This window comes from Oncorhynchus mykiss, chromosome 2 (genome assembly GCF_057628025.1).
Source record: "Oncorhynchus mykiss isolate SJ-2025 chromosome 2, ASM5762802v1, whole genome shotgun sequence".
In the NCBI taxonomy this organism is placed as follows: Eukaryota; Metazoa; Chordata; class Actinopteri; order Salmoniformes; family Salmonidae; genus Oncorhynchus; species Oncorhynchus mykiss.
This window is the reverse complement of record NC_143023.1, coordinates 101403596-101418866: the sequence shown is the minus strand read 5'-3', so window position 1 is coordinate 101418866 and position 15271 is coordinate 101403596. Positions and strand designations below refer to the sequence as shown.

The window sequence follows — 15271 nt, the reverse complement described above, 5'->3', positions numbered from 1 at the left end:
AAACAAGCTTCCAGAAAATTGGAACGGAAATGGCGTCACACCAAACTGGAAGTCTTCCGACTAGCTTGGAAAGACAGTACCGTGCAGTATCGAAGAGCCCTCACTGCTGCTCGATCATCCTATTTTTCCAACTTAATTCAGGAAAATAAGAACAATCCAAAATGCATTTTTGATACTGTCGCAAAGCTAACTAAAAAGCAGCATTCCCAAAAAGCGGATGGCTTTCACTTCAGCAGTGATAAATTCATGAACTTCTTTGAGGAAAAGATCATGATCATTAGAAAGCAAATTACGGACTCCTTTCTAAATCTGCATATTCCTCCAAAGCTCAGTTGTCCTGAGCACAACTCTGCCAGGACCTAGGATCAGGACAGACACTTAAGAGTTTTAGTACTATATCTCTTGACACAATGATGAAAATAATCATGGCCTCTAAAACTTCAAGCTGCATACTGGACACTATTCCAACTAAAATCCTGAAAGAGCTGCTGCCTGTGCTTGGCCCTCCAATGTTGAACATAATAAACGGCTGTCTATCCACCGGATGTGTACTAAACTCACTAAAAGTGGCAGTAATAAAGCCTCTCTTGAAAAAGCCAAACCTTGACCCAGAAAATATTAAAAACGATCGGCCTATATTTAATCTTCCATTCCCCTCAAAAAAAATGAAAATGCTGTTGCGCAGCGACTCACTGCCTTCCTAAAGACAAACAATGTATACAAAATGCTTCAGTCTGGTTTTAGACCCCATCATAGCACTGAGACTGCACTTGTGAAGGTGTTAAATTACCTTTTAATGGCGTCAGACGGAGGCTCTGCATCTGTCCTCGTGCTCCTAGACCTTAGTACTGCTTTTGATACCATCGATCACCACATTCTTTTGGAGTGATTGGAAACCCAAATTGGTCTACACGGACAAGTTCTGGCCTGGTTTAGATCTTATCTGTCGGAAAGATATCAGTTTGTCTCTGTGAATGGTTTGTCCTCTGACAAATCAACTGTACATTTCGGTGTTCCTCAAGGTTCCGTTTTAGGACCACTATTGTTTTCACTATACATTTTACCTCTTGGGGATGTCAATCGAAAACATAATGTTAACTTTCACTGCTATGCAGATGAAACTTTCAGCTGTACATTTCAATGAACCATGGTGAAGCCCCAAAATTGTCCTCGTTAGAAGCCTGTCTTTCAGACATAAGGAAGTGGATGGCTGCAAACGTTCTACTTTTAAACTCGGACATAACAGAGATGCTTGTTCTAGGTCCCAAGAACCAAAGAGATCCTCTGTTGAATCTGACAATTAATCTTGATGGTTGTACAGTCGTCTCAAATAAAACTGTGAAGGACCTCGGCGTTACTCTGGACCCTGATCTCTCTTTTGACGAACATAACAAGACTTTTTCAAGGACAGCTTTTTCCATCTACGTAATATTGCAAAAATCAGAAACTTTCTGTCCAAGAAATATGCAGAAAAATGAATCCATGCTTTTGTTACTTCAAGATTAGATTACTGCAATGCTCTACTTTCCGGTTACCTGGAAAAAGCACTAAATCAATCAAATTTATTTTATATAGCCCTTCGTACATCAGCTGATATCTCAAAGTGCTGTACAGAAACCCAGCCTAAAACCCCAAACAGCAAGCAATGCAGGTGAAGAAGCACGGTGGCTAGGAAAAACTCCCTAGAAAGGCCAAAACCTAGGAAGAAACCTAGAGAGGAACCAGGCTATGTGGGGTGGCCAGTCCTCTTCTGGCTGTGCCGGGTGGAGATTATAACAAAACATGGTCAAGATGTTCAAATGTTCATAAATGACCAGCATGGTCGAATAATAATAAGGCAGAATAGTTGAAACTGGAGCAGCAGCACAGTCAGGTGGACTGGGGACAGCAAGGAGTCATCATGTCAGGTATTCCTGGGGCATGGTCCTAGGGCTCAGGTCCTCCGAGAGAGAGAAAGAAAGAGAGAATTAGAGAGAGCATATGTGGGATGGCCAGTCCTCTTCTGGCTGTGCCGGGTGGAGATTATAACAGAACATGGCCAAGATGTTCAAATGTTCATAAATGATCAGCATGGTCGAATAATAATAAGGCAGAACAGTTGAAACTGGAGCAGCAGCACAGCCAGGTGGACTGGGGACAGCAAGGAGTCATCACGTCAGGTAGTCCTGGGGCATGGTCCTAGGGCTCAGGTCCTCCGAGAGAGAGAAAGAGAGAAGGAGAGAATTAGAGAACGCACACTTAGATTCACACAGGACACCGAATAGGACAGGAGAAGTACTCCAGATATAACAAACTGACCCTAGCCCCCCGACACATAAACTACTGCAGCATAAATACTGGAGGCTGAGACAGGAGGGGTCAGGAGACACTGTGGCCCACTCCGAGGACACCCCCGGACAGGGCCAAACAGGAAGGATATAACCCCACCCACTTTGCCAAAGCACAGCCCCCACACCACTAGAGGGATATCTTCAACCACCAACTTACCATCCTGAGACAAGGCTGAGTATAGCCCACAAAGACCTCCGCCACGGCACAACTTAAGGGGGGGGGGGGGGGGCGCCAACCCAGACAGGATGACCACATCAGTGACTCAACCCACTCAGGTGACGCACCTCCTCCAGGGACGGCATGAGAGAGCCCCAGTAAAGCCAGTGACTCAGCCCCTGTAATAGGGTTAGAGGCAGAGAATCCCAGTGGAAAGAGGGGAACCGGCCAGGCAGAGACAGCAAGGGTGGTTCGTTGCTCCAGAGCCTTTCCGTTCACCCTCCCACTCCTGGGCCAGACTACACTCAATCATATGACCCACTGAAGAGATGAGTCTTCAGTAGAGACTTAAAGGTTGAGACCGAGTTTGCGTCTCTGACATGGGTAGGCAGACCGTTCCATAAAAATGGAGCTCTATAGGAGAAAGCCCTGCCTCCAGCTGTTTGCTTAAAAATTCTAGGGACAATTAGGAGGCCTGCGTCTTGTGACCGTAGCGTACGTGTAGGTATGTACGGCAGGACCAAATCAGAGAGATAGATAGGAGCAAGCCCATGTAATGCTTTGTAGGTTAGCAGTAAAACCTTGAAATCAGCCCTTGCTTTGACAGGAAGCCAGTGTAGAGAGGCTAGCACTGGAGTAATATGATCAAATTTTTTGGTTCTAGTCAGGATTCTAGCAGCCGTATTTAGCACTAACTGAAGTTTATTTAGTGCTTTATCCGGGTAGCCGGAAAGTAGAGCATTGCAGTAGTCTAACCTGGAAGTGACAAAAGCATGGATTAATTTTTCTGCATCATTTTTGGACAGAAAGTTCCTGATTTTTGCAATGTTACGTAGATGGAAAAAAGCTGTCCTTGAAATGGTCTTGATATGTTCTTCAAAAGAGAGATCAGGGTCCAGAGTAACGCCGAGGTCCTTCACAGTTTTATTTGAGACGACTGTACAACCATTAAGATTAATTGTCAGATTCAACAGAAGATCTCTTTGTTTCTTGGGACCTAGAACAAGCATCTCTGTTTTGTCCGAGTTTAAAAGTAGAAAGTTTGCAGCCATCCACTTCCTTATGTCTGAAACACATTCTTCTAGCAAGGGCAATTTTGGGGCTTCACCATGTTTAATTGAAATGTACAGCTGTGTGTCATCTGCATAGCAGTGAAAGTTAACATTATGTTTTCGAATAACATCCCCAAGAGGTAAAATATATAGTGAAAACAATAGTGGTCCTAAAACGGAACCTTGAGGAACACCGAAATTTACAGTTGATTTGTCAGAGGACAGACCATTCACAGAGACAAACTGATATCTTTCCGACAGATAAGATCTAAACCAGGCCAGAACTTGTCCGTGTAGACCAATTTGGGTTTCCAATCTCTCCAAAAGAATGTGGTGATCGATGGTATCAAAAGCAGCACTAAGGTCTAGGAGCACGAGGACAGATGCAGAGCCTCGGTCCGATGCCATTAAAATGTCATTTACCACCTTCACAAGTGCCGTCTCAGTGCTATGATGGGGTCTAAAACCAGACTGAAGCATTTCGTATACATTGTTTGTCTTCAGGAAGGCAGTGAGTTGTTGCGCAACAGCCTTTTCTAAAATTTTTGAGAGGAATGGAAGATTCGATATAGGCCGATAGTTTTTTATATTTTCTGGGTCAAGGTTTGGCTTTTTCAAGAGAGGCTTTATTACTGCCACTTTTAGTGAGTTTGGTACACATCCGGTGGATAGAGAGCCGTTTATTATGTTCAACATAGTAGGGCCAAGCACAGGAAGCAGCTCTTTCAGTAGTTTAGTTGGAATAGGGTCCAGTATGCAGCTTGAAGGTTTAGAGGCCATGATTATTTTCATCATTGTGTCAAGAGATATAGTACTAAAACACTTGAGTGTCTCTCTTGATCCTAGGTCCTGGCAGAGTTGTGCAGACTCAGGACAACTGAGCTTTGAAGGAATACGCAGATTTAAGGAAGAGTCCGTAATTTGCTTTCTAATAATCATAATCTTTTCCTCAAAGAAGTTCATGAATTTATCACTGCTAAAGTGAAAGTCATCCTCTCTTGGGGAATGCTGCTTTTTAGTTAGCTTTGCGACAGTATCAAAAAGGAATTTCGGATTGTTCTTATTTTCCTCAATTAAGTTAGAAAAATAGGATGATCGAGCAGCAGTAAGGGCTCTTCGGTACTGCACAGTACTGTCTTTCCAAGCTAGTCGGAAGACTTCCAGTTTGGTGTGGCGCCATTTCCGTTCCAATTTTCTGGAAGCTTGCTTCAGAGCTCGGGTATTTTCTGTGTACCAGGGAGCTAGTTTCTTATGAGAAATGTTTTTAGTTTTTAGGGGTGCAACTGCATCTAGGGTATTGCGCAAGGTTAAGTTGAGTTCCTCAGTTAGGTGGTTAACTGATTTTTGTCCTCTGGCGTCCTTGGGTAGGCAGAAGGAGTCTGGAAGGACATCAAGGAATCTTTGTGTTGTCTGTGAATTTATAGCACGACTTTTGATGATCCTTGGTTGGGGTCTGAGCAGATTATTTGTTGCAATTGCAAACGTAATAAAATGGTGGTCCGATAGTCCAGGATTATGAGGAAAAACATTAAGATCCACAACATTTATTCCATGGGACAAAACTAGGTCCAGCGTATGACTGTGACAGTGAGTGGGTCCAGAGACATGTTGGACAAAACCCACTGAGTCGATGATGGCTCCGAAAGCCTTTTGGAGTGGGTCTGTGGACTTTTCCATGTGAATATTAAAGTCACCAAAGATTAGAATATTATCCGCTATGACTACAAGGTCCGATAGGAATTCAGGGAACTCAGTGAGGAACGCTGTATATGGCCCAGGAGGCCTGTAAACAGTAGCTATAAAAAGTGATTGAGTAGGCTGCATAGATTTCATGACTAGAAGCTCAAAAGACGAAAACGTCATTTTTTTTTTTGTAAATTGAAATTTGCTATCGTAAATGTTAGCAACACCTCCGCCTTTGCGGGATGCACGGGGGATATGGTCACTAGTGTAGCCAGGAGGTGAGGCCTCATTTAACACAGTAAATTCATCAGGCTTAAGCCATGTTTCAGTCAGGCCAATCACATCAAGATTATGATCAGTGATTAGTTCATTGACTATAATTGCCTTTGAAGTAAGGGATCTAACATTAAGTAGCCCTATTTTGAGATGTGAGGTATCATGATCTCTTTCAATAATGACAGGAATGGAGGTGGTCTTTATCCTAGTGAGATTGCTAAGGCGAACACCGCCATGTTTAGTTTTGCCCAACCTAGGTCGAGGCACAGACACGGTCTCAATGGTGATAGCTGAGCTGACTACACTGACTGTGCTAGTGGCAGACTCCACTATGCTGGCAGGCTGGCTAACAGCCTGCTGCCTGGCCTGCACCCTATTTCATTGTGGAGCTAGAGGAGTTAGAGCCCTGTCTATGTTGGTAGATAAAATGAGAGCACCCCTCCAGCTAGGATGGAGTCCGTCACTCCTCAGCAGGTCAGGCTTGGTCCTGTTTGTGGGCGAGTCCCAGAAAGAGGGCCAATTATCTACAAATTCTATCTTTTGGGAGGGGCAGAAAACAGTTTTCAACCAGCGATTGAGTTGTGAGACTCTGCTGTAGAGCTCATCACTCCCCCTAACTGGGAGGGGGCCAGAGACAATTACTCGATGCCGACACATCTTTCTAGCTGATTTACACGCAGAAGCTATGTTGCGCTTGGTGATCTCTGACTGTTTCATCCTAACATCGTTGGTGCCGACGTGGATAACAATATCTCTATACTCTCTACACTCCCCAGTTTTAGCTTTAGCCAGCACCATCTTCAGATTAGCCTTAACGTCGGTAGCCCTGCCCCCCGGTAAACAGTGTATGATCGCTGGATGATTCTCAAGTCTAATACTGCGGGTAATGGAGTCGCCAATGACTAGAGTTTTCAATTTGTCAGAGCTAATGGTGGGAAGCTTCGGCGTCTCAGACCCCGTAACGGGAGGAGAAGAGACCAGAGAAGACTCGGCCTCTGACTCCGACCCGCTGCTTAATGGGGAAAACCGGTTGAAAGTTTCTGTCGGCTGAATGAGCGACACCGGTTGAGCGTTCCTACAGCATTTCCTTCCAGAAACTGTGAGAAAGTTGTCCGGCTGCAGGGACTGTGCCAGGGGATTTATACTACTATCTGTACTTACTGGTGGCACAGACGCTGTTTCATCCTTTCCTACACTGAAATTACCCTTGCCTAGCGATTGCGTCTGAAGCTGGGCTTGTAGCACAGCTATCCTCGCCGTAAGGCGAGTACAGCGACTACAATTAGAAGGCATCATGTTAATGTTACTACTTAGCTTCGGCTGTTGGAGGTCCTGACGAATCGTGTCCAGATAAAGCGTCCGGAGTGAAAAAGTTGAGTAGGAAAAAACAAAAATATAAACGGTAATTGAAAAGTAAAAACCGTAAATTTGTCAGGTAGCAAAACAGGTTGGCAACAAAACGCACAGCAACTCAAAAACAAGTCTGCAAGTCGTGACCGGAAATGAACTTCAGTTAGCGCTAAAAATGGCTGGTAGAATCCTGACTAGAACCAAAAAGTGTGATCATATTACTCCAGTGCTAGCCTCCCTACACTGGCTCCCTGTTATGGCAAGGGCTGATTTCAAGGTTTTACTGCTAACCTACAAAGCATTACATGGGCTTGCTCCTACCTATCTTTCCGATTTGGTTCTGCCGTACATACCTACACGTACGCTACGGTCACAAGAAGCAGGCCTCCTACTTGTCCCTAGAATTTCTAAGCAAACAGCTGGAGGCAGGGCTTTCTCCTATAGAGCTCCATTTTTATGGAATGGTCTGCCTTCCCATGTGAGAGACGCAGACTTGGTCTTAACCTTTAAGTCTTTACTGAAGACTCATCTCTTCAGTAGGTCATATGAGTGTAGTCTGGCCCAGGAGTGTAAAGGTGAACGGAAAGGCTCTGGAGCAACGAACCGCCCTTGCTGTCTCTGCCTGGCCTGGTCATTTATGAACATTTGAACATCTTGGCCATGTTCTGTTATAATCTCCACCCGGCACAGCCAGAAGAGGACTGGCCACCCCACATAGCCTGGTTCCTCTCTAGGTTTCTTCCTAGGTTTTGGCCTTTCTAGGGAGTTTTTCCTAGCCACTGTGCTTCTACACCTGCATTGCTTGCTGTTTGGGGTTTTAGGCTGGGTTTTTGTACAGCACTTTGAGATATCAGCTGATGTACAAAGGGCTATATAAATACATTTGATTTGATTTGATTTGTTCTATCTGAAGTATCACTACTCTGTTCTATCTGAAGTATCACTACTCTATCTGAAGTATCACTACTCTGTTCTATCTGAAGTATCTCTACTCTATCTGAAGTATCACTACTCTGTTCTATCTGAAGTATCACTACTCTATCTGAAGTATCACTACTCTGTTCTATCTGAAGTATCTCTACTCTGTTCTATCTGAAGTATCACTACTCTGGTCTATCTGAAGTATCACTACTCTGTTCTATCTGAAGTATCACTACTCTATCTGAAGTATCAATACTCTGTTCTATCTGAAGTATCACTACTCTGTTATATCTGAAGTATCTCTACTCTATCTGAAGTATCACTACTCTATCTGAAGTATCACTACTCTGTTCTATCTGAAGTATCACTACTCTGTTCTATCTGAAGTATCACTACTCTATCTGAAGTATCACTACTCTGTTCTATCTGAAGTATCTCTACTCTGTTCTATCTGAAGTATCACTACTCTGTTATATCTGAAGTATCACTACTCTATCTGAAGTATCACTACTGTGTTCTAACACAACAGCCATCCTGTTAGTACAAGTATAGTCCTGAAATATTTCAGTGAATTGTAATTGAGCTGAGCTTGACACCTCATAGTCTGCTCCTAGACTGTGTAGTGTGTTCACCAAAAGCTGATAAGGATTTGTAAATAAGTTATTAAGTTAATATTTGGTCGTATCCTGTATGATTTAATGCTTCATTAGAGATCTGAGTACTTAGCAATGCCTGGGTGGATGGGTCGACGTTTAAGAATGTCCTACAACCTAAAACCACCTTGAATAGCTGTAGGACATCTACGCTTGCATCCCAAATAGAACCCTATGTAGTGCACTACTTCTGACCAGAGCCCTATGGGGGCTGGGAGGTAGGGTTTTATTTGGGATTGATCCTACAACTTTGTGGTCTGGTGGTGAGTCCTGGCTGTGAAGCAGACTGTGTCCATAATAAGACTAACACAAACTTTCATCCCTCTTCTCCAATAACAGGCCATGAAGCATGACAAGTAGTAAACCACAACTGAAGTTACATAACACTGAAGTTCAAGCAAGTTAATCCCATCAGGTTTTAAAGGTTTATTTGAACATCTTTGTACATATGCAGAACATACATAAAATGTGATGTCATACAATATATTAAAAACCAGGTAAAACCAGCGCATCATCCATTAGTCATTAAAAAGCCCACTCCTTCATTTGAAAAAGAACTCAACGGCAGCCCCGTCACTTGGTTTGCTATAAAGGGCAGGAGAAATGTAACCACTAAAATTCTTATATGGCATAACATTTCTGTTTTTTATTTTTAATAAATGTGTTTTTTGCTTTGTCATTATGGGATATAGATTGTTGAGGTAAAACATTTATTTACATTTTAGAATAAATAAATAAATAAATAAATAGCAACCTTACAAAATGTGGATTTTTGTTTTTTTTATGTCCAACAATGAAAATGCTGTAATCTTTATTTATGTATTGCTCAGATAACTTGGGGGCCAAATAAAAACACCTGGGAGAATGCTATTCATTGACTACAGCTCAGTGTTCAACACCATAGTGCCCTCAAAGCTCATCACTAAGTTAAGGATCCTGGGATTAAACACCTCCCTCTGCAACTGGATCCTGGACTTCCTGATGGGCCTCCCCCAGGTGGTAAGGGTAGGCAACACCACGTCTGACCCGCTGATCCTCAACACTGGGGCCCCTCAGGGTTGTGCACTTCATCCCCTCCTGTACTCCCTGTTCATCCACGACTGGGTGGCCAAATGACTCCAACACCGTCATTAAGTTTGCTGACGACACAACAGTGGTAGGCCTTATTACTGAATACGATGAGACAGCCTATAGGGAAGTCAGAGACCTGGCAGTGTGGGCCAGGACAACAACCTCTCCCTTAATATGAGCAAGACAAAGGAGGTGATCGTGGACCACAGGAAAAGGCGGGCCGAACAGGCCCCTATTGACATCGATGGGGCTGTAGAGGAGCGGGTCGAGAGTTTCAAGTTCCTTGGTGTCCACATCAACAACAAACTAGAATGATCCAAATACACCAACACAGTCGTGAAGAGGGCACTACAACACCTTTTCCCTGCTGCTACTCTCTGTTATTATCTATGCACAGTCAGTTCAATAACTCTACAAATGACCTCAACTCACCGATGCCCCGCACATTGACTCTGTACCAGTACCCCTTGACTATAGCCTCACTATTGTTATTTTACTGCTTAATTGTTACTTTTATTTTATTTTTAAAATAATATATTTTTCTTAAAACTGCGTTGTCGGCTAAGGGCTTGTAAGTAAACATTTCACTGGAAGGTACATCTTGTATGGCGCATGTGACAAATAACATTTGATTTGAATCGTTTCAAGGATTAAAAATCCTTCTTTAACCTGCCCTCCTTCCCTTCATCTACACTGATTGAAGTGGATTTAACAGGTGACATCAACAAGGGATCATAGGCTTCACCTGGATTCTTAATGTTATGTACACTCATTGTATAGGGAACACATTTGGGACTTTCCCTACTTCTCAGGAATATTGATAGTGATCAAAGGATTATTATGATAAAAACGTTAAATATTACCCTCAGATACAGAATCAAGTATCACAGAATCATCAAGGTACTTCCTTGAGTATAGGTACTTCCTTGAGTGTAGCAGTTTAAAGGCAGGCACCTGGTGCCTCACGGTATCAGTAGGAACAGGAAGATTACCTGTTCAGGTGGACCAGGACGACTCGTTAGAAGAACCATCATGGCACTCCAATGGGTGAAGCCGTGGATCGCTCTGGTCTTCGGACTATCTGCTGCACATTCTGAGACTGGTAAGAAAATATATGATGAAATACATTTTAATATCACTTTAGGATAAGTCATGTAGCATAGTTTAGGAACTAAAGAGGAGCTGGGTTAGAAGCAAAATAAGACTTGTTCCCTGTCTATTTCCAGTTATGATTCCAGACATGACTTCCATTGGGAGTCTATATGATTCCAAACTGCAAATCGTATCAGGTAATTTGTGTTGTTGAATATATGTCACCAAATACTCAAATATCTATATTCTACTCTACTGTTATATTATACATCTTATATTCAGGCATTACTGGTGCAACTATACTGTACATTTCCCCCCATGCAGCAGGAGCAAGTCCCACTCATAACGGGCAGGTCTGCAGCACATGGGGTAACTACCACTACAAAACCTACGATGGAGACCTCTTCCAGCTGCCCTACACCTGTAACTACGTGCTGTCGTCGTTGTGTAAGAGCAGCAGTGGCTACGAGGCATTTAACATTCAGCTGCAGCGCGGGGAGGTAGATGGGCTGCCAACCATCACCAAGGTATTCCTTTGTGATCAGTCCTTTCATTGTTTTTAAATTTCACTATTGATTAATTGCTTTTAAATTTCACTATTGATTAATTGCTTTTAAATTTCACTATTGATTAATTGCTTTTAAATTTCACTATTGACTAATTGCTTTTAAATTTTACTATTGATTAATTGTTTTTAAATTGCACTATTGATTAATTGTTTTAAATTTCACTATTGATTAATTGTTTTTTAATTGCAGTATTGATTAATAGTTTTTATTGCTCTATGATCTTAATGTAAGGTGACCTTGAGGGTCCTGAAAGGCGTCTGTGAAATAAAATGTCCTACTATTATTATTATTAAGGTTTCTTTGAAGCTGGATGGAACCTTCGTGGAGCTGGCCAACGGTAACGTCAGCGTCAACGGATTACAGTGAGTTCCCAGTCTAGTCAACAATGGATCTCAGATGTGGAAAACCATTGGCTCTTAGATGTGTAAAATACATAGTAATACAGGAAGTAAATGATACAGGGGTTTGTTATAACGTATCTACATCCAATGGGATGTATCTTATCTACATCCAATGGGATCAATCTTTTTTTAGTTTAGTTTAATTTAATTTATAAAATGTAATGGGGAAAAAAGAATGGAAAGTATTTTATTTTTCACTTGACTTGCATTCAGTTGCTACTTTTGTGCAAAGACTTGAAGTAAAAACAAATGGATGCAGTGCTGCATCATCATTTAACTGTGAACTGTGATCTAAAAGCATTCAGAGGTCAAACTCTTCTTCTGAAGTTCAGTTGATGTGCATTTACAGATGAAAGTTACCAAGCTGAAATTCCATTTGATGAAATCCTATACAGACATTATTACCTGGTACAGTCTCAACAGGGGAGGAAGAGAAACACAAAGAAAATACTGTGAAGGACCATTTTGACCCTTGTTGGAATACAGACTCTCCTCTCTGATGAACACTATTGTTTTGTCCCTCTAGGGTCACCATACCGTTTGGTCAGTTTAATTTCTTCATTGAGAGGAGCGTTTCCTATGTGAAGATCACAGCCAAGCTGGGGTTAGTCGTCATGTGGAATGAAGATGACTCCCTCTGGGTATGTGTTCAGAATGCTTACTCATTTCCATACGTCTTCTGTTACACTACAGTGATATGTGGTTGTTTCACCTGCTTTGGTTCAATACACTGATTGTAAATCACTCTGGATGAGAGTGTTTGCTAAATGTCAAATGTAAATGTGATGCTTTTCTGCAATATTCTGGTCCTGATGAAAATGGTCTGTAGTTAGCTAGTGACTGTAGGGAACATCAGTGTTAGGGGAACTGTTGGGATAAGAGTGGGAACATCAGTGTTAGGGGAACTGTTGGGATAAGAGTGGGAACATCAGTGTTAGGGGAACTGTTGGGATAAGAGTGGGAACATCAGTGTTAGGGGAACTGTTGGGATAAGAGTGGGAACATCAGTGTTAGGGGAACTGTTGGGATAAGAGTGGGAACATCAGTGTTAGGGGAACTGTTGGGATAAGAGTGGGAACATCAGTGTTAGGGGAACTGTTGGGATAAGAGTGGGAACATCAGTGTTAGGGGAACTGTTGGGATAAGAGTGGGAACATCAGTCTTAGGGGAACTGTTGGGATAAGAGTGGGAACATCAGTGTTTGTGGAACTGTTGGGATAAGAGTGGGAACATCAGTGTTAGGGGAACTGTTGGGATAAGAGTGGGAACATCAGTGTTAGGGGAACTGTTGGGATAAGAGTGGGAACATCAGTGTTAGGGGAACTGTTGGGATAAGAGTGGGAACATCAGTGTTAGGGGAACTGTTGGGATAAGAGTGGGAACATCAGTCTTAGGGGAACTGTTGGGATAAGAGTGGGAACATCAGTGTTTGTGGAACTGTTGGGATAAGAGTGGGTACATCAGTGTTAGGGGAACTGTTGGGATAAGAGTGGGAACAGAGTGTTAGGGGAACTGTTGGGATAAGAGTGGGAACATCAGTGTTTGTGGAACTGTTGGGATAAGAGTGGGTACATCAGTGTTAGGGGAACTGTTGGGATAAGAGTGGGAACAGAGTGTTAGGGGAACTGTTGGGATAAGAGTGGGAACATCAGTGTTAGGGGAACTGTTGGGATAAGAGTGGGAACATCAGTGTTAGGGGAACTGTTGGGATAAGAGTGGGAACATCAGTGTTAGGGGAACTGTTTGGATAAGAGTGGGAACATCAGTGTTAGGGGAACTGTTGGGATAAGAGTGGGAACATCAGTGTTAGGGGAACTGTTGGGATAAGAGTGGGTACATCAGTGTTAGGGGAACTGTTGGGATAAGAGTGGGAACATCAGTGTTAGGGGAACTGTTGGGATAAGAGTGGGTACATCAGTGTTAGGGGAACTGTTGGGATAAGAGTGGGAACAGAGTGTTAACCTCTGATGGGATAAGAGTGGGAACATCAGTGTTAGGGGAACTGTTGGGATAAGAGTGGGTACATCAGTGTTAGGGGAACTGTTGGGATAAGAGTGGGAACATCAGTGTTAGGGGAACTGTTTGGATAAGAGTGGGAACATCAGTGTTAGGGGAACTGTTGGGATAAGAGTGGGAACATCAGTGTTAGGGGAACTGTTGGGATAAGAGTGGGAACATCAGTGTTAGGGGAACTGTTGGGATAAGAGTGGGAACATCAGTGTTAGGGGAACTGTTGGGATAAGAGTGGGAACATCAGTGTTAGGGGAACTGTTGGGATAAGAGTGGGAACATCAGTGTTAGGGGAACTGTTGGGATAAGAGTGGGAACATCAGTGTTAGGGGAACTGTTGGGATAAGAGTGGGAACATCAGTGTTAGGGGAACTGTTGGGATAAGAGTGGGAACATCAGTGTTAGGGGAACTGTTGGGATAAGAGTGGGAACATCAGTGTTAGGGGAACTGTTGGGATAAGAGTGGGAACATCAGTGTTAGGGGAACTGTTGGGATCCGGCTGAGGCATAAGAGCCTGACGAGTTGGTGGAAGCAGGGGAGCCTGGCAATCCGGCATAGGCATGAGAGCCTTACTATACGACTGAGACACGAGATAATAATGTAGAAACTCCCTGATGGTGAGGCGTTATTCTGTAACGATGTGCACTGAGAGTCGGGAAGCAAGTTCAGGGAGTGAGTGTCTCAGGAAAATAAACGCAACATAATACAAACCAAGAACCACGAAAAACGCACAGACACTGGAACAGAAAACAATAACAAAGAGACCAAAGGGAGTGACAAGGTAAAGAAGGGAATGTAATCAGGTGATGGAGTCCAGGTGAGTCTGATGACGCGCAGGTGCGCTTAACTATGGTGACAGGTGTCTGCCTTAAACGAGCAGCCTGGTGACCTAGAGGCTGGAGAGGGAGCACACGTGACAAAAAAGGTTATAACAACATGATGAGAGTTTAAAAGGTTTTAACAACAGGATGAGAGTTTAAAAGGTTTTATCAACAGGATGAGAGATTAAAAGGTTTTAACAACAGGATGAGAGTTTAAAAGGTTTTATCAACACGATGAGAGTTTAAAAGGTTTTATCAACAGGATGAGAGTTTAAAAGGTTTTATCAACACGATGAGAGTTTAAAAGGTTTTATCAACATGATGAGAGTTTAAAAGGTTTTAACAACAGGATGAGAGTTTAAAAGGTTTTAACAACATGATGAGAGATTAAAAGGTTTTAACAACAGGATGAGAGATTAAAAGGTTTTAACAACATGATGAGAGTTTAAAAGGTTTTAACAACATGATGAGAGATTAAAAGGTTTTATCAACAGGATGAGAGATTAAAAGGTTTTATCAACAGGATGAGAGTTTAAAAGGTTTTAACAACATGAGAGTTTAAAAGGTTTTAACAACATGATGAGAGTTCAAAAGGTTTTAAAGGGAAGAGTGCATGTGCAGGAGAGGTAAAAAACAGAGGGGATTGTAAGACACCTCCCCTGTCAGATGTTTATAAAACACAAACCAACAAAAAATAGAATCCTGATGATTAAAACGGAGAAACAATTAGTTGGGAAGATTCATACAGTGAATGTATTTGGTATTGTTGATCAGATCCAATCCATTTCATATCAGACCAGAATAAAACTACAGTGAAACAGGTTTCCTATTGTAGCTATATTGCAGACATGATCCCTAATCCGCATAATTCCCTTTAATGAATA

General features: G+C 42.5%; 1 protein-coding gene across 1 annotated transcript in view; it reads left to right on the top strand.

Moving 5' to 3' along the window:
• Positions 1 to 10468: 10468 nt before the first annotated feature.
• The window catches only part of LOC110502631 (mucin-2), a 51315-nt gene continuing 46512 nt past the window's right edge, over positions 10469 to 15271 (top strand). Inside the window, exons 1-5 of the mRNA XM_090215667.1 lie at positions 10469 to 10595; positions 10720 to 10782; positions 10910 to 11112; positions 11449 to 11516; positions 12082 to 12196. Of these exons, the coding sequence (XP_090071793.1) occupies positions 10526 to 10595; positions 10720 to 10782; positions 10910 to 11112; positions 11449 to 11516; positions 12082 to 12196 (519 nt within the window). The 5' untranslated portion in view covers positions 10469 to 10525. The remainder of the gene's footprint in view (positions 10596 to 10719; positions 10783 to 10909; positions 11113 to 11448; positions 11517 to 12081; positions 12197 to 15271) is intronic.